General features: G+C 40.9%; 1 protein-coding gene and 1 long non-coding RNA gene across 2 annotated transcripts in view; one reads left to right on the forward strand and one right to left on the reverse strand.

Annotated features, from left to right (window-relative positions):
* Positions 1-1,317: 1,317 nt before the first annotated feature.
* LOC137300586 (uncharacterized) lies at positions 1,318-9,329 on the reverse strand. The gene is made up of 3 exons (XR_010958132.1): positions 8,677-9,329; positions 3,776-3,940; positions 1,318-3,414 (listed from the first exon to the last, which is right to left on the reverse strand). It is a non-coding gene; the product is annotated as an uncharacterized lncRNA (long non-coding RNA).
* Positions 8,810-26,624, forward strand: part of ttll11 (tubulin tyrosine ligase-like family, member 11) — a 147,946-nt gene continuing 130,131 nt past the window's right edge. Inside the window, exons 1-2 of the mRNA XM_067969752.1 lie at positions 8,810-9,355; positions 11,893-11,992. Coding sequence (XP_067825853.1) covers positions 8,966-9,355; positions 11,893-11,992 — 490 coding nt within the window. The 5' untranslated portion in view covers positions 8,810-8,965. The remainder of the gene's footprint in view (positions 9,356-11,892; positions 11,993-26,624) is intronic.

A 26,624-nucleotide genomic window follows, 5' to 3' on the forward strand; every position in this document is an offset into this window, starting at 1 on the left:
ACCTCTAAGTGCCGCTGTTGCCTTTGTTTTACACCTGTGTACCACTGGTCCTTGTTGGAGGGCCAATAGAAAGAAGCACAGGTCTTCACACCTCCGACAGCTCTTGGAGGGGACAGAAAGTTGACCCCCAGACGCTTCCAGACCTTTACAGTTAGTGTGTCATCAGCAATGGACGCATCACTTGCCTGCTGATAATGACACACTATCACATCCATTAAGATCGATCATATCTGGTTTCCCCTCATTTTAGGGAATCACTTACAACTGTTAGCAATGGAATGCTGTAAAGTGCCTTACACAATTCCATTGCTAACAGTTGTAAGTGATTTCCTGCAATGGGGGGAAACCAGAAATGATGGCTCTTAATGGATTGGTTCAGCAGGTTTTTGTTTAAATTAGACGTTTAATTTAAAAATTGTAAACTTACAGTTAAAGGAGATAAAAACAAAACAGAAAGTGTTGTAAATGCACAGCAGGCTGATCAGCACCTGAAAAAGAAAGATAAGTTAACACTTCCTTAATCAGAATCCAGGTACCTGAAACATTCAACTGTCTTTTCATTTTCCATTTTTATTTCAGATTTCGAGCATTTATAGTTTTTTTTTTACTTTTACTGTCAAAGTACATCTAATTATAAGCATACAACAAAACTTGAGGGGAGAAGAGCACTTTAGTGTTTGGGATTTAAGATTGCAGACTTCCTTAATCCTTTATATTGATGTTCACATTCATTTATTAAATTCTGATTTAATTGTTCAGATTTCCTAAATGTTTAATATCTTTCTGACAGAGAGGATATGAGATTGGAAAGTGTCAGCTGTGGATCAGTGTTAGCACTATCGCCTCTGAATCAGAAGATCGTGCATTCAAGTCCCACTCCAGACACTTAAGCAGATAATCTAGGCTGACACTTTAGTGCAGGACTGAGGGAGTTCTGCACTCTTTGAGGTGCCATCTTTCGGATGAGACATCCTATCTGCCCTCTCAAGTGGAGATAAAAGATCCCATGGCATTATTCGAAGAAAAGCAGGGGAGTTCTTCCAGTCTCCAATATTTATCCCTCAACTAACATCACTAAAAGACATATTATCTGGTCAGGTATTGCTGTTTTTGGGACCTTGCTGTGCGCAAAGTGGCTGCCACTTTTCCCTTCATTACAACAGAGATACTTCCACACCTGAGTATACTAGCAGCCATCCATCAGAAATAAGCATCCTACAGTAATACACCATTCAATCAAGTTTACACCTCCAGAAATCAGAAACTCACTATTCACCAATTTATTTATTTCTTATTTAAAGTAAAACATATTTCCAGACAGCCAAATACAAAAGGAAACAAATATTCATACTAAAGTCGAATAGAAAATGTTGAAATTGACAAAAAATTTATGTAAAAAATAAAGTAACATACCCCCAAAAAGTTTTTAAATACAATGGATATTTTATACATTCAAACTTGTATATGTCAAACCTCAAGATTGAAGCATCAGTGTCCCCTGGTTAGTAGCAGCAAAGTAACAGCATCTTTCCTCCTTTCACTGTCACATGATCATTATCTGTTGGTATCAAGATTTGGGCTCATGGGATTGGGGCTAATATATTAGCATGGATTGAGGATTCGTTAATGGACAGAAAACAGAAAGTAGGAATAAACGGGTCATTTTCGGGTTGGCAGGTTGTAACTAGTGGGGTGCTGCAGGGATCGGTACTTCGGCCTCAGCTATTTACAATCTATATTAATGACTTAGATGAAGGGATCGAATGTAATGTTTCCAAGTTTGCTGATGATACAAAGCGAGGTGGGAAAGTAAGCTGTGAGGAGGACATAAAGAAGCTGCAAAGGGATATCGACAGGTTAAGTGAGTGGGCAAGAAGGTAGCAGATGGAGTATAAAGTGGGGTAATGTGAGGTTATTCACTTTGGTAGGAAAAACAGAAAAACAGAATTTTTTTAAATGGTGAGAAACTATTAAATATTGGTGTTCAGAGGGATTTGGGTGTCCTTGTACATGAAACACAGATAGTTAACATGCAGGTACAGCAAGCCATTAGGAAGGCAAATGGTATGTTGGCCTTTATTGCAATGGGGTTGGAGTACAAGAGTAAGGAAGCTGCAACTGTACAGGGCTTTGGTGAGACCACACTTGGAGTACTGTGTACGGTTTTGGTCTCCTTACCTAGGGAAGGATATACTTGCCTTAGAGGCGGTGCAACAAAGAAGGTTCACTAGAATGATTCTTGGGATGAGAAGGTTGTCCTTTGAGGAAAGATAGAGTAGAATGGGCCTATACTCTCTGAAGTTTAGAAGAATGAGAGGTGATCTCATTGAAACATATAGATTCTAAGAGGGCTTGACAGGGTAGATGCTGAGAGGCTATTTCCCTGACGGAAAGTTTAGAACTAGGGGACATAGTCTCAGGACAAAGGGTTGGACATTTAGGACTGAGATGAGGAGGAATTTCTTCACTCAGAAGGTCGTGAATCTTTGGAATTCTCTACCCCAGAGGGCTGTGGATGCTCAGTCGTTGGATATATTCAAGACTGAGATCGATAGATTTTTGGACTCCAAGGGAATCAAGGGATATGGGGATCAGGCAGGAAAGTGGAGTTGAGGTCGAAGATCAGCCATGGTCTTAATGAATTGCAGAGCAGGCTCGAGGGGCCGTATGGCCTACTCTTGTTCCTATTTCTTATGTTTCTTATGTTCCTTATGTTTATCCTCCAACTATGATTCCAGCACTCCCACACCAAACTTCTATCTCCCACCACACATTTGCAACAGCTAATTAGTATTACCGCCCAATGTCACAAACCTTCACTGTCACAACTGTCCTCCAGTCTCTCGCAGCCTCCCAAATCACTACGGTAAATAATCAGCATGAGATTGGGAGGGACAACCGTGAGTGCTTTTCTCATGCCAGCGACCATACAAAGGCTTGATCTATTTTAAGGGAACTCAACCCAACAGCATACAAAATATTCTCAGCAATGCTGCATAATTTATAGAGTAAGTCTACAAATCTAAATAATTATATACAGCTGCATCAGGAATATAGACAGTGTACAGAACCTTTTCCAAATTCAGTCAACCTAACAGAACATGAGCATTGTTACGGTAAAATCTAGAGGACTTAGAATACACCAGAAAATAACAACTCAATATATTGAACTTGGCAGTAAATTTTCATAAGTCCCTGACATTCCATTATATCAATATTCCACTGCAGTAACACATACTATATTGAAAGCTACTGATTTACAACTTTCACAAACCTCACAAAATTCAATCCTCAGAGCACCAATTAACTGGCTCAAAACATTTTAAGTAAATGCAGAATTTAACTTATTCCGTTATTGTAAACCAATTTCCAATTGAAATAGGACAGCACCGCCAGAATTCACCCCCAACACTCCTGTAAAAAAAAAACACTGAAGCTTAGATAATGAATAAAGAATTGCACTTTTTCAGTCAAGAAAAATCAAAGTACTGTGTATTTTGTACCAATGAATATTTAAATATCCAAATTTCCGAGGTATGTATAAAAATCAACGGCGGTCTTGAAACTTGAGCATACACTAATGAAAAATGCAAAACACTATAAGAAATAAGTGACTTATTCCAATCAAAAATCAGTCAAATACCAAATATTTCAGAAAACACAAGTTACAAATTACAAACTTCAAATACTACAAAATGGAGAAAAAATACAGTAACACAAGTTCAAAGTTAGGGTACAATTACATTATTTCTTATTTGATTGATTGCAACTTAACTATAACACAAAAGTTGGACTGTAAATCTGAAGACAGCACACAAATGAATTCCACAGGAAAGTGGAGTACACCTCCCTGCACCAGGCAGCCTGATACCAGTAAGTTGCAGAATCAGATGACGCTCTCAGTCAGGACATTGCCCTTCACACTCACTGATCCAGATATCTGTGGAATGAACAGAGTTATGCTTTAGATATCTGATATATTGTGCTGCAATGGTACAGTGCGAAAGTCACTGAATGGAATGCAACTGTGCCATACTGATCAAAGGGATCCTCTGTTTGTATATATTTATATATGTATGTACTGGTGGCAAAATTCCTCAGAGGCATCACTGGTCTCTCACTGTAATTTTGGCAGGAGACCAGCAGATTCCTCGGGAAAATGATGGAGACCCAGTTATGCCAGGTCCCCATCATTTCTTGGCGTTTCCTGGCCGTCTTGTAAGGGGCAGAACCTCTGTCCGCTATTTACAGTAACGGCCTCACTAGTGGGGTCCAGGCCAGGCAAGCAGCCTGGATGCCTTAAGGCATGCAGTCTGGGTCCCTTAAAACTTCAGAAATTGTTTTCCTGGATCAGCCCCCTGAGTAGAACATGGCTGGGATCAGGGAGGGTGGACTGTGCAACCTTCCCCACCCCCCCAACAAGGGTGGGTAAATTTCTGTGGGCATGGGGCACAGAGATGTGCCCATAGAGGCATAGGTACCGACTGGCCTGTCCCGTTTTAATGAAGCACCCTCCCACTGGGGCTCTGGAGGGCACTGTCAGGCACAATCCCAGCATAGCAACTGCAACAAGGAGAGAGGTTGGTGAAGTGCACATGAGAGAGAAATCATTTATGAGATATCAAGCTTTTACATGTGTGCAATCCAGGAATATGAGGGAGGTGTTTGGAAAGCATCCCAAGATAATGAAACAATTCTAGTCTTCATCTTATTTGGGTTTTATTCAGGAGAAAATAAGTGTTTAATGTGAAAGGAAATAAAAGTTGGAGTAAATTTCAGCAATGGAGATGTGCGGGGTTTGTTTAAAGTCAGAGGATTTAGGCCAAAAATCTCATTAGATGAAGAAGGACTAAGGGTGGAGCCATCAAAGGTAAGAGGTGGCAGCTGTTCGTTGGACTTATGAGAGACACGAAGAAACTCCACCCATATCAGGAAATTGCACATCCCCAGTCCATGATTTTCCGTGCATTAATTTTTTAATCTCCCCTTTAATATTTAAAGAATTGAAAGAAACAATCATTTCACTGCCCTGTTAAAGAGGATGGAGGAGATCATGATGTAATGATTTGGCCAATACATTGCAAAAGAACAGAAGGTTATGAGCACTCAGGGTGTGAAACCTGTGGGAAGTTGATGATTGTAGAACGCACTCACCAGCAAAGGAGTGGATAATATTGTATGATGACTGGAGGGGGGGGGGGCACTGATACAGGGAGCAGAGCTAGTGAGAGGTGTTATATATGTGTCTTCCATATAGTTCTTAATTCATCAATTATATTTTAATTACAGTAAACAAGTATGTTCAATCTCTGAATCCTAAATTCTACAGTAAATACGCCAAAGTGGCAAATAACAATGACAACTATAGGATTAGTTCAGTCATATTAACAAGTTTTCCTAAAACAACATTTCTGAATCATAAACTAAACTTTCAATTTTTCACCTTTTTCATATCAAGTATAAATTCTCTGAACCCTATGAAATTCTACTTCTTAAACTTCCTGAACTGTAAATCTTTGGCTATTGCTCCCTGGTGGCTAACTTCTGTTAATTTCACAAAAATGCTAATATAAAGTCAACTTTTTCCATTTTTTGTTTAATGGATATGACAGCAGGATGTAAAACTACAATTAAAAATTGAACCATGCTATTGGGAGAAAATTTGAAGTTTTTTATGGATAGGATTTTAAATTGTTAGGATTCAAATTAATCACAACACAATTTTCAAATGATGAGTTCACAGTGTCTAATTGCAGCTTTCTCCTAGTGACAAGAAATTAATCTTGAACAAGACTTTTAGAATAACAAATCTTATGAAAAACTATAAATAATAAAGTTATAGGTCACAACTACAATACAAAACAAAACCCACTGTGGGGTTGGTAAATGTTGGCCAAAGTGTATCCGAAATTAGTGATTCAATATGAGGCAACCAAGAGCCACATGGATATGTACCATCAATTACTCTGTGGGCTCTGGAACAAATGCAGACACCTCTCACAGTTGTCCACGGGGAACGAAAAGAACTGGTTTGCTGTTTCAAACAATGCAGCAGTCACTTGTTTTATAGACCTGCACACTGCTGATTGACTTACGTGACTTTAGAACCCTGGAAGAATCATAAAAACTGACAGCAGTAGTGACATCTATTGGCAGTGCTGTGCCTTTGGTGGAGTTTGGCTGGAGGTTAGTTTGCAGGATGTGGCACAAATCAGTCACAGCCTCTCTTGTGAAGCACACATTACATAGACACAATTGCTCAGACAAATCTGGCTAAGCAGAAGTTGTCGTGCAGTGCATTATGTGTGATCTCTGCACCAACCACAAATCCCCATCCCCGGAGTTGCCCTGCCAATGGTGGTTAAGCTATTGTGAAATCTCCTCCAGAAAGTTTTATTGTACTTAAACCTTTTGATGGAAATTTACAAACGCTTACATTTAACAGTATTTATATAGTGCCTTATCACAGCCTCAAGACTTCCTAAAGCACTGTATAATTGATGAATTACCCTTGAAGTGCAGTCATTGTTATATAGGCAAATGCAGCAATTAATTTACACACAGCAAGGTCCTACAAACAGCAAATGAATGAATGACCTTATGGTGCGTTTTTTGTAGTGTTGATTTAGGGAGGAATGTTGGTCTCTTCTTCAGGTGGGATCTTTTATATCCACTTCAGCAGATAGATGGGGCCTCGCTTTAAAGTCTCTGACAATGTTGTACTCCCTCACTACTGCACTGCAGTGTCAACCCAGATTATCTGCTCAAAGCCTGTCGCTGTCAGAAGCACAAAATGGGCTGGTAGCAAATCGGCCGAGTTTGCAGATGACATGAAACTCGGAAATGTAGTAAACAATGTGAAGGATAGTAACAGACTTCAGGAGGACATAGACAGATTGATGAAATGGGCAGACACATGGCAGATGAAATTTAATGCAGAGAAGTGTAAAGTGATGCATTTTGGTAGTGGAAAGACATATAAACTAAATGGTACAATTTTAAAGGGGGTGCAGGAACAGAGAGATCTGGGGGTGCACATACACAAACCTTTGAAGGTGGGCCGGAGAAGCATATGGGATCCTGGGCTTTGTTAATAGAGGCATAGAGTACAAAAGCAAGAAAATTATGCTAAACCTTTATAAAACACTTGTTAGGCCTCAGCTGGAGTGTTGTGTTCAATTCTGGGCTCCACACATTAGGAAGGATGTGAAGGCCTTGGAGAGGGTGCAGAAGTATTTTGCTTCACACTGACATTACAGTTGTAGAGTAAACGCGCCCTTAGAGTAAAACTTCACAGAGGTGGGAGCCTTACTCTACTTCGCTTCAGAATCAGGTGGGTCTTCACGCCTGATTTACATTCCAGATTTAGTGTGGGTGCGAGGAGGTTTCAGCTTTGGACTGTTACGAAACCTATGGCATGTGAATGCACCCTAAATCTTAATGAATTAAAGAGAAAGCAAATATGATCAACAAAATAAAAGTGATACCAATTATTGAGGAGCAGTTTTTTTTAAGAGTGATATTCGGAGTGAAATAGGTATAATTTTAAACTAAAGTAAATGATTTAATAAAATAACCTAAATAAGTGAGGGACACTTGGTGAATCATAAAATCATACGGCACAGAAGGAGACCATTGGGCCCCTCATGCCTGGGCAGGCTCTTTGAAAGAGCCATCCAATTAGTCCCACTCCCCTGCTCTTTCTTCATAACCCTGCAAATTGTTCCTTTTCAAGTATTTATCCAATTCCCTTTTGAAAGTTACTACTGAATCTGCTTCTACCACCCTTTCCAGCAGTGCATTCCTGATCATAACAACTCACTGCATAATAAAAAAAATTGTCCTCATCTCCTCTCTGGTTCTGCATGGCAAAAATCTGGATATTCCTTCTGAAACATGCTTGGTCACATCAAATGTTAATATAGTGTCTCAGTGGTAGCACTCTCGTCTCTAAGTAAGAAGGTTGTGAGTTCAAGTACTTCAGAGACTTGAATACATAATCTAGGCTGCTACTTCGGTGCGGTACTTCGGGAGTGCTGCACTGTCAGAGATGCCGTCTTTCGGATGGGACGTTAAACCGAAGCCCTGTCTGCCCTCTTAGGTGAATGTAAAAGATCCCATTTTGAAGAGCTGGGGAGTTCTCCAGGAGTCCTGGCCATCATTTATCCCTCAACCAATACCACTAAAACAGATTATCCAGTCATTATCACATTGCTGTTTGTGGGACCGCGCTGTGCACAATTTGGCTGCCATGTTTCCCTACATTACAACAGTGACTACACTTCAAAAAATACTGCATTGACTGTAAAGTGCTTTGGGACGTCCTGAGGTCAGGAAAGGCGCTATATAAATGCAAGTTCGAATGTGGAACTCACTGCCACAAGAAGTAGCTGAGGCAAGTAGCATAGATGCATTTAAGGGAAAGCTAGATAAACACACGAGGAAGAAAGGATTGGAAGGTTCTGCTGATAGGGTTAGATGAAGAGGGGTGGCTACATAAATACTAGCATTGATCAGTTAGGCTGAATGCTGTACATTCTATGCCTTTTCTTAATTAAACTATTAAGGAGACACCGGATTGCTCCAGTATCATCAAACGAAAAACCTAACAAAAGTGCCCCCTTTTTAGAGGGGCACAACTAATAAAGGACTTAAGCAAAAACAAAGGAAACTTACGAGCTTAAATAATATTGTAGTCCGTGTTGATCATGCCCACCAGTCCCTGCGGTGCCCATCGGTACATTCTACGTCAGTTCTTTCTTCTTTATTGCGATTTTGAAAAGGCTTTCGCGCTTTTGTCCCCTTCTATCCCTCGGCCCGCTGTTTGTTAGCTTCTCGGCTTCCGTGCGAGCCGTTGCGCTGTCAACCGCACGTAAACAATGGGAGGCGCGCGCGGAGGTAGAGCGCGCGGTGCGCCGGCAGTTGGGAGTTAAAGGGACCGGAGAGCGAGCCCGGAGCTCGAGCTATGAGTCAGCAGCAAGCGGATTCCGAGCCGGACCCCAGCCCCACTCAAGACCGCCGGCGCATGCACGTAGGCCGGAGCAAAGAGCAAGGGGCGGCGGCCGCCGCCGCCGCCGCCGCAGCCGCGGCTTTAACCGCTGGGGGGGCTCAGCGCAAAGAGAAGCCGGCGCCAGCTGTTTTGCCGCTGGCGCCCGCGGGTCTGCAGTTGGCGGCGCGCCGAGCCTTAGCGTCTCTGGGCAAAGAGGCGTCGAGGCAGCGCCGAGCCCACAGGCCGGAGGAGGGCAGGCAGGGCCGGCAGAGGAAAAGCAAACGCGTGGTCACCGTGGACAGCTCCAAAGCGAAGACCTCGGCGGAGGCGCTGAAGATCTGCATCCAGCAACTCAAGTGGAAGGAGGTAAGAGCGGTCAAGCGTGGTGTGTGTACGGTGACAGCTTGGCGCCTGCTCTCTCTAATCTTTCGGCTCTTATGGGTTTTTCTTGTTGGCCTTCTCCTCAATCACTTGTCTGCGTTTTGGAGCAAACCAAAATGTGCAAGTGCAGTGTTTGTGAGTCAGAAGATGGTGAGTTTGAGCCCCCACTCCTGGATTTGAGAACATCATCTCGGTTGGCACTCAGTTGACCTATAAGGGTGATACTGGTTTGTCATCAACAGGAAAACAAATTTACAAGTGCCCCCTTGTGAAGAAGCACAACTAATATAAAATCTAATTTCATGGAATCACACAGCACAGAAGGAGGCCATTCGGCCCATCGTGCCTGTGTCAGCTCTTTGAAAGAGCTATCCAATTAGTCTCACTCCCCTGCTCTTTGTCCACAGCCCTGCGCGTTTCCTTAAAATTTCTAAATCCAGATCACCACGTTGTTATTTGTGTTTACCAGGCACTCTCTTCCTTGCGGTGTCTACCGGTCGCAGAAAGCCATAAGTTTACTCATTGACACTGGATGCTCCCTCTCCAGGGCCACCTGGGCACGGACAAGTTTGGTTGCTTCTTCAGCATTGTATGGAGGGAGTGCTGCATTATTGGAAGTGCTACCATTGGGATGAGATGTTAAACGTAGGCATCCTTTTGTGTCTCTAGATGGAAAAAATAGATCCCATGGTACTATTCAAAGAACAGGGAGTTCTCCCGATGTCTTGGCCAACATCTATCCCTCCATCAGCACCACTGAAACAAAGTAACTGGTTATTAATTCATTTGTTTTTTGTGGGTACTTGCTGTGTTTAAGTTGTCTGTCACACTTGCCTACAAAACAACTTCAAAAAAATAATTTGTTGATTGCGAAAACACGTTGGCAAGTGCTGAGGATATGAAAGGTGCTATATAAATGTAAGTTTGTTCTTATTTAAAAAAACACTAGAAATATATTGCTGTATGTTATTGCAGAACTTTCCAACTTGCCCTGATTTCTGCTTATCTCTGATGCTGGAAATCTCAAACAATAGCAAAAAAACAAGCAAATCAGTCAGAATTTGTGAAGAGAAAAGACAAATTAACATTATTGGTGTAACTATGAGTTACACATAAAATGTTAATTTGCCGTTTTTCTCTGCAGACATTCACTCATCTCTATTTCCAGCATTTTCTTCTTTTGCGATACTGATGTAGTTATCTCAAGACTTAGTTTTCATAGTATATTTTGTATCAAACAAATCCTGAACCAATTTGGCTACATCTTGCCTGTGCCTTCAGCACTTCAGTGAATCTTCCAACACATGGATATTTTTATGGGGATGAAGATCTGTATAATGTCCATGAAAATTTGTGTATCATATGTATGTGCAGCAATTATGTCGGTTAAATATTCTGCAGTCCTGTACTTGTATATTGTTATTTTATAAAAGTCTTTGGTAAATTGCCAGAGTCTGGGACCACATCTGGTCAGTATGATGCATTTACCCCCCCTGCTGAGCAGTCAAGGTCTGTAATATAATTTGTATTATATTATTCAAGTACAGCAGAATTCCAACTAAGCTATATTTAGATGTTTGCTCGCTGGTGATTTAATTGTTGAAATAAGATGGTAACAGGAGCATTTTATCTTTGATGCTTTGCGTTGTTAAAGTAAATGGTCTTTTTCAGAGAAATCTTAAACACACTACGGAACACTATTTCCATATAGTGATTTGTAGATGTACAAAATAGTGTATCTGTCTGAAATGGGACTATAGATGTTGCGTAAGTGCTATTTGTTACTACTTAATACTTAAGCAGCAGTCAACTGTTTCTGAATATGTTGATGGCCCTTACTTGTGATGCAGCTTTTTTGGAACTAGGGTAATTGAATATAGCTCAACAGTTGGGAGGAAGGGATCCTCAGGAAGAGCATCTGTTCATTGGAAATTAAAATTAAGAGTTGATCTAAAGCAGGGGTGTCAAACATACAGCCCATGGAACAGTTTCATCTGGCCCATGGTGTGCTGTGCTGTGTGTTTTCACATGTGGGAATCCTCTGCGAGACGCCCTGGTGCTTGAGTCATGCGTGCACATGATGGTCCTGACGTTGTGGTTATGCACTGGAACATGGCGGCTCAGCAAAGACGAAAGCGACTGGAGATAAGTGGCTCTCAGCGCTTAATGCTCTGTGGGTGAATGAGGACTGGGGTTAGCTGGATGATGGATGGTTGCTGCCTGGTCGTAACCGTCTGTCACGGCAGCCTAATGCCACTGGGTCGCTAGTGGCTATTCGCGGGGAGCTGCACATCCTAAGTTGGCTGCCACTTTTGCCTACATAACAGTGACTGCATTTCAAAAAGTAAACCATTGCCTATGGAGCGATTTGGGATGTCATGAGGACACGAAAGGCACTTTATAAATGCAAGTTCTTTCCTTTCTTACTTGCTCAGTCATATGATTAAAGGCAGTACTTTATATCAAATTATCTTTTTTATTTATATATTCTTTAAAATCAACTGTCTTTTACTGTGTTTCAGTTTCCAGCAGGACGTCGCCTCCTTTGTGATATCTATTGGCATGGAGTGTCTTTCCATGATGGTGAAGTTAGCTGCTCAGGTCAAGTCAACAAATATCCAGGTACATCTCCAGTGATGTCATTTTCGTGGCTTAACCCAATGCATTGCTAGCCTGTCTTCCTAGTTCCTTTTGCAACTAGGAAAACATAAATAATAATATTTGTAGTATCATTTCATAATTAGTGCTCTACAAAGCTTAATTGGAGCATAACTGAAAGGGAGCAATTTCCATTCACTATTTGAGGGTTCTATCAGAGAAATACTCCAAGTATTAAAATCAGTAGACTGCCAAAGGATGATCTAGTAATTCTGGGCAATAACTATTTGGATCAGTTAAATTTTAACAAGACATATTCTTTTAATCTTTCCACTTTAGTAGCTTGAAAACTTTTTAGAGAGTTTAAGTAACGATTGTAAATGTATCCCAGTTAAGATTAGATTCCTGTCACAAATCTGCCTTACTGGCATTTATTGAATGCTATCATGTATTTCAAATAAGCTGCCTTTTGTGACTTTTTTTTCTCACTCTCCCATGTGACGTATTCATAGAATCATTACAGCATTGAAGGAGGCTATTCGGCCCATTGAGCATGTGCTGGCTCTTTGTAAGAGCAATCCAGTTAATCCCATTTCCCCCACTCTTTCCCCGTAGCCGTACAAATTTTTTCTCTTCAAATATTTATCCAATTCCTTTTTGAAAGCCACGATTGAATCTGTATCCACCACCCTTTCAGGCAGCTTATTCCAGATCATAACTACTCGCTGTGTAAAAAAGTTTTCCTTCACGTTTCCTTTGGTTCTTTTGCCAATCACCTTAAATCTGTGTCCTCTGGTTCTCGACCTGCCCGTCAGTGGGAACAGTTTCTCTTTATTTACTTTATCTAAACCTGTCGTGATTTTGAACACTTCTATCAAATCTCCTCTCAACCTTCTCTGCTCCAAGGAGAATACCTCCAGCTTCTCCAGTCTATCCATGTAACTGAAGTCCCTCATCCCTGGAACCATTCTAGTAAATCTTTTCTGCACCCTCAATAAGGCCTTCACATCCTTCCTAAAGTGCGGTGCTCAGAATTGAATACAATATTCCAATTGTGGCCGCACCAGTGTTTTATAAAGGTTCAACATAACTTCCTTATTCAATGAGGAACAGAGGACTGCTTATCAACTGATTATTAGTTTATTGCTGCATATAATGTTCTGATTACTGGTGGAATCTCTTTGCTAGTTCACTAAATATAAACTGATGAATGTCAGGACAGAAAAGATTAACTTCTGGCTGTCAGTGGCTTGTGATATCAATTGATTGTAAAAAAGCATCACAAAATAGGGAGAAGATTTTTTTTCTTGCAGAGATTCAACTGATGCCATATTCAGCCATCTCTCATTGTTCATGTTGCTAATCGTTGACCATCTGGTATGTCAATGTCAACACCGGAGGAGAGTGTGTGTTATAAGAAATCTGCTAGTATGAAACAAATAATATGGTATGCATTGCATGCTCTTTCAATGCACAAATTTACATGGAAATGTTAAGTTGGATTCAAAGTGAATGTATCCTCTGCATATTACCTTGCAATTCCATAATTAGACTATTACTTAACTTAGTGCGGCATAGAATATTTTATCAATGATGAATTCAAACACATAGGGTTAGAGTGGTGGTTCCAGGTTTCTTGCCAAAATAATGTCCTCTTTTTCAATTTAACTAATTCAGCCTGTACTAGGCATGATCCTACTTAAATGCTCTCCTTTTTTTCCCAATTTTGTTTGGTTACAGCCCCCAAACCTTACCGATTTTTATGTATTAAAATTGAGTGGGTGGCAACATTCCCTTTCAAATTGCGTTGAAATCTACCATGTCGGGGCTTTCTTTAGGAAAATCAAGTCTAAGGGTCCAGTTGTGCCTATCCAATGTAATTAAATCTTGTTTGTGTTATGTTTGTGAACTAACAATATGTGACTGGCTCCCTTTCTGAGAGTGCATCGTGCAGTTCCAGAAATAACAAAATTACAGACTTTTTGCCAGCAACGCTTACTGAGTGCTGTCATTGAATGCTTCCAACCACAACCAGAGTTGTTAATACATATTTTTGCTTCAATGTGTGTTGAGGTTTTGTGCCTGTACTCCGCCCCCCCACCCCTCGCCCCCCCACCCCTTGCCCCCGTACCTTGGACCTTGCTTCTCCTTCCTTGTTAGGTGCTGCTGTTAGCTCTTCACATGATCATCATCTGCTGTTATTTCTCCCCACCCTGCTGAGATCAAAATCAGGTCCTGATGGAGTTACGCACCCTCTGCTGAGATGATATTCCAGACAGCGCTCCCCCCACCCCCCTACTACAAGTCTTTGCTGTTTCCTTCCTTTCCTCCTACCCTGGGGGTGGTACGTCCTCTGCTCCCCCATCCAACCTCCCCTTCCTCCTTCCCCTCTCTTCTGCTGTTTTCCCCACCTGTTGTTTTCTCCCCCTCCCCCCAATCTGGATCTAGCTATCCCCCTGCACTCTAACCCTGCTTGACCCCATACTGCACTTGGTGTTGACTCCCTGTGTGCAGTGCCATTGGGAGGTGTCTGGTGTTTGTGTGCCTTTTGCCTTTTTGAGCCCCTGGACATATTTTTAAAAAATTCAATCCACAATGTTTTACTCTGTCAATATTTATCCAAATATACTCTAAATATTTCAAGGGGAAATATTTTGTATTTGTGTAGACTTTTAAAATTTCGATCCCATTATATTGTCAACTGCTTAAGGTCATTTAAATTACCTCCTCCCCCATTGCATACACTTGAACAGTTCGTTTCAGTTAATTTGTACATATTGTTTTGAATAATTACATTTTAATTTGTTTAATCCTGAGATTTTCTTTGCTTTGCTGTTGTTTCTACATTTAAATAGATTTGGCAATTCTGTAGTTATAATAGCAGCACTTCTGAGCTTTTATAAGTAGCAAAGAGCTGAAGTGAGAAAATGAGATACTTCATGCACCCATTTTGACCCTGATTGAACATGCTTCCCATTAGTCCTCAATATTCAATCAGTAGTGGCAAATCTGTTTTAGGGGTGAACTTGTGCAAATTCAATTATTGTGATTGTTTTATCAAGCTTACCACTTCTTCTGCTCTATCTTTTCCAACACTTTTTATAGCAGAGCTGCACAATTTAAAAGCATTAGTATGGAAAGAGAGACCATTTTCCCATAAAGCCCAATCTTCCCATGTGCAATTTGTTTACACAAACTATTCTGAGGGAGGTGACCAGCCAAAGCCAAAAATTTCAGGAAGATAAAACTTAAATTTCTGCCAGACTCCCCAAGGGCAATTGAGTGAATGTCTATGACATCAATTTCCTGGTACAGCGTGATCTGCTTACACAAAATGCCATTTTGTGCCCTGATCTTCCAATTATGAATTTATTCCAAAATTTCCTGGACTATGTTGCAGCGAGCATAATGGCAAATTAGGGACCTCAGAAGCTGCACAGCCAGTGGCATACCCCATCTGCATCAATGAACTAATTAAGCAGATCAATATTGGCATGAACTGAGTCATAAAATTCTGCATTTCAAATCCTCTTGTGATGCTGAACTTGATTACTTGCAGAAAATTGTTTGAGTTATTGACACTCAGCTGCTGTATTCAGTTTTTAGGAACATTCTAAGATGCAGATTTTTTTTTTATTGCCCAAATTGGTCCAGAGGTAATCAGCGAGCTGCCTCGGGAGGCCCGACGGGTTCCCACAGCTTGCCAGAATTGTTCAGTTAAGGCCAGAGGCCCAATTTCGAACATGCTTCAGACCTCCGACCTCTGGTGTGTGCTGTGAGCACGCCAACCATTTAGACGCGAAAGGGACATCAACTAATTTCTCCCCCACTCTCTCTTTCATCAGTGGAATATGCAGTCACTTCAGTGCCCTATAACATGCAGAGAATATACACTAAACCTAACATGGAATGGCAGAAAGTGTTTTAGCTAAGAATTAAAAATATAAAGAAAGAGCAGAAATTTAGTTTTATTTTAATCAATTATTTTGAATTTGTGAATTTAAATTAGTTCGCCTGCACTGTTATTTTTGTGATAAAGTGGCTGAAGCGAGAAAACTGGTATAAATCTAGGTAATTTGCGATTAGCATTGACTTGACTAGGTGTTGAAGCTATGATCAATTTAGCAGCGTTTCGGCAAGTATATTGGAGTGATGCAAAAGTCCCAGGAAATTATGGCATGGTGTAAATATTGGCGTAACTCACTCATGCCTTTTACAGTTTAAAACGATGGTGCAAATCTCCAGGAAATTCTGAGCCATTCCAACCCTCCAACCCCCACAACCCAGACTGGTTAACCTCAATCAGTTGCATTCTGCAGACAACAGAGAAGCACATTCACTCGGTTCCATCAACTGAATAAACATGGTACCTGACAGGTTCTAAATGTGCATCCTCTAATTTGGCAATAAATTTGACTGAAATTCGTACCTGGCAGTAGCTTGTAATCAAGTAAATGAATACTGCACAACAACCACTTTAGTAACAGCGTTATCGGGGGAAGCCTTTTTTAAAAAAAAAATCTGAAAGCAAATTATTTCAATTTTTATGGTAAATGTAGGATCTTGTGGTTTTGTCATTGATTTTTGTTAGATAATGTTAAATTGGATTTGATCTCAGCAGATCTCAGCCTTTTATGCTAAATTTGAAACATAGACAGTATTACTGTTGTTAGGTAAGCAAACCTTCATGTCGTACATACTAAGATCTTTAATAGATCAAATACTGTATGCTTCTAAATATACTGGATCATTAACTATGCTCTATACTATGGAACTTGTATGATAAAGGCATCTAGAGACAGTTGAAGTATATTGTAGGGCTTTGTAGTACTTAAATTCAGTGGATGGATTCATGCATCGTATAATGGAAAATTGTTTAGAACAATTTAAGGTCTGAAAACTGTGAACTGTAGCAGATTTTTTTTGGAGAATTGATGTCAACTAATATTGCACATTTGTAAAAATCAATGGTTTTGGACTTGGAATTTGTATATCTTCAATATGATTTTGCAATTAAGCTTTAATATAGATCAGTGGTGACTTATTAGCTACAACTTGCATTTATATAGTGCCTTTTATGTAGTATAATTTCCCAAGGCACTTCACAGGAGCGTTAACAGACAAAATTTGACACCGAGCCACATAAGGAGATATTAGGACAGGTGACAAAAGCTTGGTCAGAGAGGAAGGTTTTAAGGAGCATCTTAAAGGAGGAGAGAGGGGCAGAGTGGTTTAGGGAGGGAATTCCAGAAGGAGAGTAGTATAGTAATACAACCTGAATGGGGGAAAAAAATAAAAAATTAACAGTCTTGATTATGGTATAAAAATAGCTTTCAGCAGGCATTTTAAGGAGGCTAAATAAATACTCCGTTATTCATTAGCAGCATTGTGCATTTCTAATTAGTAGCTTTAGCTGAATTAAGTCAATATTTTTTTCTACTGATTGGTGTAAAGATAAACAAAGTACAATGAGTGTTACTATACATTGACCTTCAACAAGGAAGAAGCCTAAACTGTCTTTTGTAAACCCAGCTTCTGCATAAATTATTGTTCTATGAAGGACACAGCATTAAGTCCAATAGTTTCCCCTTTTATTCATTGTTCATGAGTGGAGAGTTATATTTGGATATTTCATGATACAGTAAATCTGCACGTTATAGGCACCAGATTTGATAGAAGCTTTGGACCCTTCCCAGTATCATCTGGTGCAGTCACATGATAAAGAGCCCTAATCAATCCAAATTACTACAGGGGTAAACAACACAAATTTAAATGTGATTTTACATTTTGTTTTTATGTCATGTAGCTGCATCTTTTAATCTCCATATTGGGCCAGAATTTGCTGGCAAAATAACGGTGAATTAAAGGCACACACCGGTATTTGCACGTTTTTAAAAAAAAACAGTCATTTCTGGCAAGGAAGAGATATGCCCTGAGTTGCAAATCGTCACAAATTGCTGGACAATTTGTGCTGTTAGCCTCGCAAAAACAGGATCTTGCTATCAATTTCCCCATGAGTTTCAAGAAATTGCTGGATTTGCGTTGTAAATACAAATTAAACTCGCCGCAGAATGTCAGGGCTGGTGTTTCACAACATAAGGTCCCTTTTTAATGACTAGGTTTATGTTCCTGCAATGCCACTCATCCTCGGAGGCCCAGAAGGAAACAATTGAAACTGGAGGTAGCAAATTGTTCCTAGAAGAATTTAAAATTTAAAATTTTACAATTTTTTTTTTTCTTTTCCTTGCTGTCTCCCTTTCCTCTCTCTCTCAGTCCAATCTCTCTTTCCCTCTTTATTTCTCTTTCTGTATCTAATTTGACTAATTCACCCTATTTCCTTCTTCATCGCTTAATCTGTTTCTTTCTCTATCCTTAAATTTCACTGGTTAATGAGATAAACTATTGGTCCCATCGTTCACCAAGGTCCCAGATGCCCCGTTATCAATTCGCACTTCCAGCAATTTGCGGCGCAAAATTAATTGGAGCTGAAGGGTAAGGAAAAAAATCCAACTCACGGTGCTTACAGCGAGATGCCTGGCTCCTGCAAATTCTGGGCCATTATTTTTGTGCATGAAAAGAGCTAACTCCTCACTGCCTTTTTGTTTATGGTTGTATGATAGATGCAGTAAATGTTACTATACTGTACAGAAAATATTTCTTTAACTGGCAAATTAATCTGGTGACATAAACTTTGTGCCTTTTGTGTTTTATCTGATCAGTGATACTAAAATCTTCCTTAAGTTGTTAACCATCATTATTCAATAAAGTTGTCCTACAGAAATTCAAAATGCAAGGTGCTCTATATGTAAATTAACATGATTTCCATTATTTCAGATCCCTGGCATGTTCTCTCAATTCTGCCTCTTTATAATATATACTTTGACCTAGTTGTTCTGTGGTAGAAACCATGAAACCTGGCTTGGTGTGTCATAGAACTAATATCACATGGGTATTGTGTAAACCAAAATATATCTTCTATTATTCATAATGTCTGTGTGATCTCTATGCACTGATTGGCGCTAACCATTTGCCATTTCCATTGAAGTCAATTACAAAGGCACTGCTTATAACACATTAAGAGCGCTGGCTATTTCGGTCAGTGGCGGATCAGACTTGTCATATTACATAGTATATCAAATGACATACCTGGACCATGAGTCTCAAAATAGCCATCCCATAAACGGTTTTGGATGACATTCTACTGTTTATGACACTAAAGTTCTTTGGTCGATTAAAGCCTTGCAGTCCCCAGACACTTTGCCTTGAAGGAAAGCCGTCACCAGACCTTTCTTGAAAGAGATGCTACAAGATGCACTGTTTAACCCTCATGGTATCAATTTTCTTCTGTAACCTCCCTGCTTCCCAAAACATATACCGCACTCAGTGCCCCCCTCCAGCTACTAGAGTGTTGTCGTTGTAATAACCAGTAGCAAAGATGCAGTTTTACTGTATTAAAAACAGGAGGACAGGTTTTGGGTGGATACTCCAGCTGGCTTGCACAGCATCGTTATCCAGTAAGGTAGAAACTGTTGGCTTTGCATATCTTGCTTGTAGTGGTAAACAGAAACTGAATTGTTGCAAAGTAATTGGATGAGTCTGCTTCTGCTTGCCATTATATTAATGTGAATTTAGGACAGCTGGGTTTGGACCTACACCCTCCCCCCCCCCCCCCCCCGAGAATATATTGTTTGGCGTGTTGCTGAATTATATAGATTAGGAAGATCCCAAGTTTGATTTCCCTGGTCATGAAGAGTTAGCTGAAATAGGCCTGGACACTAATAGGAGTGCTGCAGTTGGCCTCATTGCCCATTTAGGTTAGGGAAGGTAAATCAGCCAGGATTCCTGCTCCTGACCACCATTCAGTAATCCTTGCTGAAAAGTGCATCTGTATTGACGTTGGGTGTGGCCTGGCTGTGATGTTCTACGCAAAAGAATAGCTTGTCAACATACTTCGTCTAGGCTTAGCCATAAAAGTTAATCATTTGGGTCAGGTATCGGAAGTTGCTGGCATCTGCGGAACAGAGCCCCAGTAAGGTACCTTCAGGAGAGGAATGATGAAAATGTAGAAAATAAGGTGGGTGTTGTGATTCTGCAGTGCATTAGAATGTCAATTGTGTTATGTCAGAATTGGCAGGACAAGTTGCAGTTCCCCCTCTTAAAAATTCCAGACATTGGCCATGTTACAGTGGTGAAGTGTCGAGTGAGGCTAGGTGTTTTCCCACAGAGAAAGAGTGAAGTTGTTCCTGGGTCATTTATATGCATCTCCCAGTGAGTGCTCTTGGAGCAACTCACCTAGCCATGGATGAGTTGTGATGCAAGAGACCAAAGGGGATGTGGGAAATGATTCTAAAAGATGGAGTGTTGCCCTCACCTTCGACAATGCAGCACTTCCTCACTTACACTAGAGTGACAGCTTAGACTGTGCATCCAAGTCATGGTATGGGGCCTGGATCGTAAACCTTTGACTGAGAGATGAGAGTGCTGACATTTGGAGCCACATCACTGGTGTGTCTGAGCATGAACAGGGTATCAGATGTTATGAATATTTAGAGAAGTTATGTGCTTTAATTTTAAGAAGGCCTCTGTTTGACCTGGTAGAACAGTTGTATTAATATTCTGTGCCCTATAATAGTAGCCTGTGGGGTGCTTGGCTGTCAGCAGGCAGGAGGTGTGATAAATCAAGGAAAGAGTGACATCAAACTTGGGTTTTAAAAGCCGGTGGATAGGGTTTAATTCACCTATTGTTGTCAGTTTTCTCACTCTTCTGTAAGGAAAATCCTAAGCAAACAAAAAAAAGACTTGCATTATATATAGTGCTTTTCACAACCTCAGGATGACCTAAAGCCCTTCACAACCAATGAAATACTTTTGAAATGTAGTCACCGTTGTAATGTAGGCATCGTAGCAGCCAATTTACACACAGCAAGGTCTCACAAACAGCAATGTGATAATGACCAGATAATCTGTTTTACTGATGTTGGTTGAGAGATAAATACTGGCCAGGATACCAGGAGAACTCCCATGCTCTTCTTCAAATAGTGCCGTGAGATCTTTAACATCCATCTGAGGGGGTAGATGGAATCATGGTTGAACAACTCATCTGAAGGATGGAACCTCTGACACTGTAGCATTCCCTCAGTACTGCATTGAAGTGCTAGGCTAGATTTATGTGCTCAAGTGTCTAGAGTGGGACTGGAACCCACAATCTTCTGACTCCGAGGCGAGAGTGCTACCATTGAGCCAAAGTTGATACTATGCATTGAATAAACTACCAAAATTGAAAATAAAATTCTGCAAGATCTTACTGTTCTGCAATAAGTATAATACTACCAGTCTAGAGTTACCATACAATTCAATCCTAATGATTGATTCAAATTTCTGTCTATTTCAGAACAGCACATGATGCAGTCCCAGTAATTAATTAATTATTTATGCTTCTAGCAATATTAGTTGCATAGTTCCAAAAGTATTTCATTTCCTGTACTAGGTTGACAGTTTTGAACTCGAATAGCTTTCTAATTAATTAAATTTCCAATAAGTGTCCCTTTTCAAATTTGAAAGTTGCCAGATAATTTGCTGTTTTTATCTTCTTGCAAATAGAGCTTTATTTCAGAAATAACATCTGGACAAATGAAGAACGCATTGAAATTACTGCTTGATAGCATCATTTTACTTATAATCAACTACTTGTGCTACAAATATTGATTCCCAACGAAAAAGTCCTGAATTTGAATACGGTTGGAACTAGGTGAAGACGAAGGCCCATAGTTTTTTTTCTTCATTCTTGAGATGTTGGTGTTGCTATGAAGGTCAATATTTATTGCCCAGAAGTTGAACCACTGCAGTAGCGATTTGATACAACTGAGTGACTTGCTAGGCCACTTCAGAGGGCAGTTAAGAGTGGACTATGTATAGGCCAGACTGGGTAAGGACGGCATGTTTCCTTCCATAAAGGACATTAGTGAACCAGTTGGGATTTTATGACCATCTGTGTTCACTGAGCTTTTTATTTCCAGATTTTTTTTTAAACTGAATTCAAATTCTTAAACTGCCATGGTAGAATTTGAACTTGCATTCTCTGGATTAATAATCTAGGCCTCTGGATTACTAGTGCAGTAACATAACCACTACACTACCGCACTCCCATGAACATCACTGACACCACAGATTGAAAAGAGTGAGGTAGAAGTTGAGGAAAATCATGAACTGGTGATTAGTTGATACCAAGTTTGGGGTTTAAAGTTGTAGGGTGAAGGTAAGGAGCTATTGAGTTTTGAGAATGAATCTGAGTAGGAAATAATGTGATTTACTTTTAGCTGCCTTTGCAAGTTAGTGTCAGCTCTCATTTAGTTGATGGAATGCTGCATAACGAGTTCAAAACTGGCAATCTTGTGGTGTTTTGAACTATGTTTTATAATGGCTAATGATGCATTGATGAGTGTTTGTAGTGAAGCCTGAGGATCAGACTGATGGGTCAGCAAGGACAGGGATTAATAGGTTGCTTGCAAGAATGAAAAAAAAATGAAAAAGAACATTCTAACTAGCAATATTTCTTTTTGAGTGAGTAGCAATATTTTATTTTCTTCCTGTGAAGCCTAGTGATGGATTTTTTGCAACTATTCGTTGCAGCTCCTACTTATTGCTGCACGCAAGTCATGTGGAGTTAGTGACTTCCAATAAAGGTGCCTTGGATGAGTAGGCAAGCTGATAGGTGCTATATAAATGTTCTTTCTTCTTTCTTAAGCCACTGTGAATATTAGTGCTAGTTTTCCCAATTTAGTCTGTGCGTACCGGTTTAGGATGAAATGTGACCAAAGTTATTTCATACAAGATCCTTACAATTAGCAGAGATTGAAACTCCAAAGAAGGAATAACAGCAGAGAAGATCATGAGCTCACTTTTGCTGATGCAGTCGAAATTTTTCCAGACTCTCTTTTCCTCTCCCCACCCCCAGCCCCTTTCTGAATGACTGCTTGCCAGTAAGTGCCGAAGGGTTCTAACTATTGTATAGACATTCTGATTTCCCCCCCCCCCCCACAACATGCCAGAGAGAAACACATTGTCATACCCTTGCATGCCACATCCAACTGCTGCCTGCCACTTCTGGCTGTTTTACTACCTTGTAAGTTTTCCAACAAATATATTACGACGGATCACTTCTATTTCTAAGTTTAATTTTTGCTCCTGTAAAACTGAGAAACGAGCCGTATGTTTTTTAAAAAAAAGCTTCATAGTTTTGGTTTTGTAGAAATGTTAAGAACATGTGTGAAAACTCAATGACTGTAAATAATACCTTAGCATATGCTGTGGATCTAGATTTTTAAATGGTAAAATGCTCAATAGCACCATTTTTGAATGATGAGCTCCGTTTTTGGATGCGATGTACATAGAATCATAGAATAGAATCTTACAGCGCAGAAGGAGGCCATTCAGCCTGTCCAGCTTGTGCCGGCTCTTTGAAAGAGCTGTCCAATTTAATCCCACACTCCAGCTTTTTCCCCATAACCCTGCAAATTAATCCTCTTCAAGTACATGTCCAGTTGCCTTTTGAAAGTTGCTATGGAATCTGCTTCCACCACCCTTTCAGGTAGTGCGTTCCAGATCTTAACAACCCTCTGTGTGAAATAATTTCTCCTCATTTCCCCTCTAGTTCTTTTGCCAATTATTTTAAATCTATGACCTCTGGTTACCAACTCACTTGCCAGAGGAAACCGTTTCTCCCTAGTTGCTCTATCAGAACCCCTCATAATTTTGAATACCTCTATCAGGTCTCCCCTTAACCTTCTCTGTTCTGAAGAGACCAATCTCAGCTTCTCCAATCTCTCCACATAACTGAAGTTCCTCATCCTGGTAAACCTCCTCTGTACCCTCTCCAAGGCCTTGACATTCTTCCTAAAGTATGGTGCCCAGAATTGTACACAATACTCCAGCTGAGGCCCAACTAGTGATTTGTAAAGGTTTAGCATGACTTCCTTGTTTTTGTATTCAGTGCCCCTATTTACAAAGCCAAATATCCCATACGCTTTCTTAACCACCTTATCAACTTGCCCTGCCACCTTCAAAGATTTGTGAATCTGCACCCCCAGGTCCCTCTGCTCTTGTACCCTCCTCAAAATAGTACCATTTGGATTATACTGCCTCTCCATGTTGTTCCTCCCAAAGTGCATCACTTCACACTTATCCACATTAAATTGCATCTGCCATGTGTCTGCCCATTTCACCAGTCTGTCTATGTCCTCCTAAAGTCTGCTAATATCCTCCTCACTGTTTACTACTTTGCCAATTTTTGTATCACCTGCAAACTTCAAAATTGTACTCCCTATACTCAAGTCCAGGTCATTTTATATATAGCCAGAAAAGCAAAGGCCGTAATACCAATCCCTGCGGGATCCCACTGCATAACTTCTCTCCAGTCAGAAAAACCTCCTTTCACCACTACACTCTGCCTCCTATCCCTTAGCCAATTATGTATCCAAATTACCACGGTCCCTTTAATCCCATGTGCTTTTTTCCGAATAAGTCTGTTATGCGGTACTTTATCAAATGCCTTTTGAAAGTCCATATATACAACATCTACTGCACTACCTTCATCAACCCTCTGTGATACTTCATCAAAGAACTCTCAGGTTAGTCAGACACTATTTGCCTTTAACAAATCTGTACTGGCTGTCCCTTGCTTCTCCAAGTGAGAATTAATTTTGTCTTTGACAATGGTCTGTAGTAGTTTTCCCACCACTGACGTTAGACTGATTGGCCTGTAGTTACCAGGTTTCTATCTGTCTCGATCTCGATCTCGATCTCGATCTCGATCTCGATCTCTCGATCTCGATCTCTCTCGATCTCTCTCGATCTCGATCTCTCTCTCGATCTCTCTCGATCTCGATCTCTCTCTCGATCTCTCTCGATCTCTCTCTCTCGATCTCGATCTCGATCTCTCTCTCTCTCGATCTCGATCTCGATCTCTCTCTCTCTCTCTCGATCTCTCTCTCTCTCGATCTCTCTCTCTCTCGATCTCTCTCTCTCTCGATCTCTCTCTCTCTCGATCTCTCTCTCTCTCTCTCTCGATCTCGATCTCTCTCGATCTCGATCTCTCTCGATCTCGATCTCTCTCGATCTCGATCTCGATCTCTCGATCTCTCTCGATCTCTCGATCTCTCTCTCTCTCGATCTCTCTCTCTCTCGATCTCTCTCTCTCTCGATCTCTCTCTCTCTCGATCTCTCTCTCTCTCTCTCGATCTCTCTCTCTCTCGATCTCTCTCTCTCTCGATCTCTCTCTCTCTCGATCTCTCTCTCTCTCGATCTCTCTCTCTCTCGATCTCTCTCTCTCTCGATCTCTCTCTGTGTTTTTGAATAGAGGTGTAACATTTGCAATCCTCCAGTCCTCTGGCACCACTCCCATATCCAAGGAGGATTGAAAATTATGGTCAGAGCTTCTGCTATCACCACCCTTGCTTCCCACACCAACCTAGTACGCATCCCATCTGGACCGGGTGACTTGTTAACTTTGAGTGATGCCAACCTATTTAATACCTCCTGTCTATCTATTTTTATCCTATAATATTTACCCTCCGACAAGAGAGAGTCTAACCACCTCCCCTTGACATTCAGCGGCATTGCCATCGCCGAATCCCCCACCATCAACATCCTGGGGATCACCATTGACCAGAAACTTAACTGGACCAGCCACATAAATACTGTGGCTATAAGAGCAGGTCAGAGGCTGGGTACTCTGTGGCAAGTGACTCACTTCCTGACTCCCCAAAGCCTTTCCACCATCTACAAGGCACAAGTCAGGAGTGTGATGGAATATTCTCCACTTGCCTGGATGAGTGCAGCTCCAATAACACTCAAGAAGCTCGACACCATCCAGGACAAAGCAGCCCGCTTGATTGGCACCCCATCCACCACCCTAAACATTCACTCCCTTCACCGGTGCACCATGGCTGCAGTGTGTACCATCCACAGGATGCACTGCAGCAACTCGCCAAGGCTTCTTCGACAGCACCTCCCAAACCCACGACCTCTACCACCTAAAAGGACAAGGGCTTCAGGCACATGGGAACAACATCACCTACACGTTCCCCTCCAAGTCACACACCATCCCAATTTGGAAATATAGCGCCGTTCCTTCATCACCGCCAGGTCAAAATCCTGGAACTCCCTACCCAGCAGCACCTTCACCATTCGGACTGCAGTGGTTCACGAAGGCAGCTCATCACCACCTTCTCTAGCGAAATTAGGGATGGGCAATAAATGTGCCCAGCGACGCCCACACCCCGTGAACAAATTTTTAAAAAATCCAACATCTCTACTTCCTCCTTCTCTACTGCGACATTAACTTCATCCTCTTCTTTTGTGAATTGTAAGGAATCTTACAACACCAGGATATAGTCCAACTGTTTTATTTGAAAATCACAAGCTTTCGGAGGCTTTCTCCTTCGTCAGGTGAGCGAGTGTGGGATTCCGTGGAAGGTTACCGCATTTATAGTCAGAGAACATATTTTGTGAAGACAGATGCAAAGTACTCATTCAGTACCTCATTCATGCCCTTTGCCTCCACAAGAAGATTTCCTTCTTTTTAAGCCTCCTGTTTTTGATAAACCATGATTTGTTTTCTAGTATAATAGTGATTTATGTACTTTGGTGTATCAAGCTA

Source organism: Heptranchias perlo, chromosome 31 (genome assembly GCF_035084215.1).
Source record: "Heptranchias perlo isolate sHepPer1 chromosome 31, sHepPer1.hap1, whole genome shotgun sequence".
NCBI classification, from domain to species: Eukaryota; Metazoa; Chordata; class Chondrichthyes; order Hexanchiformes; family Hexanchidae; genus Heptranchias; species Heptranchias perlo.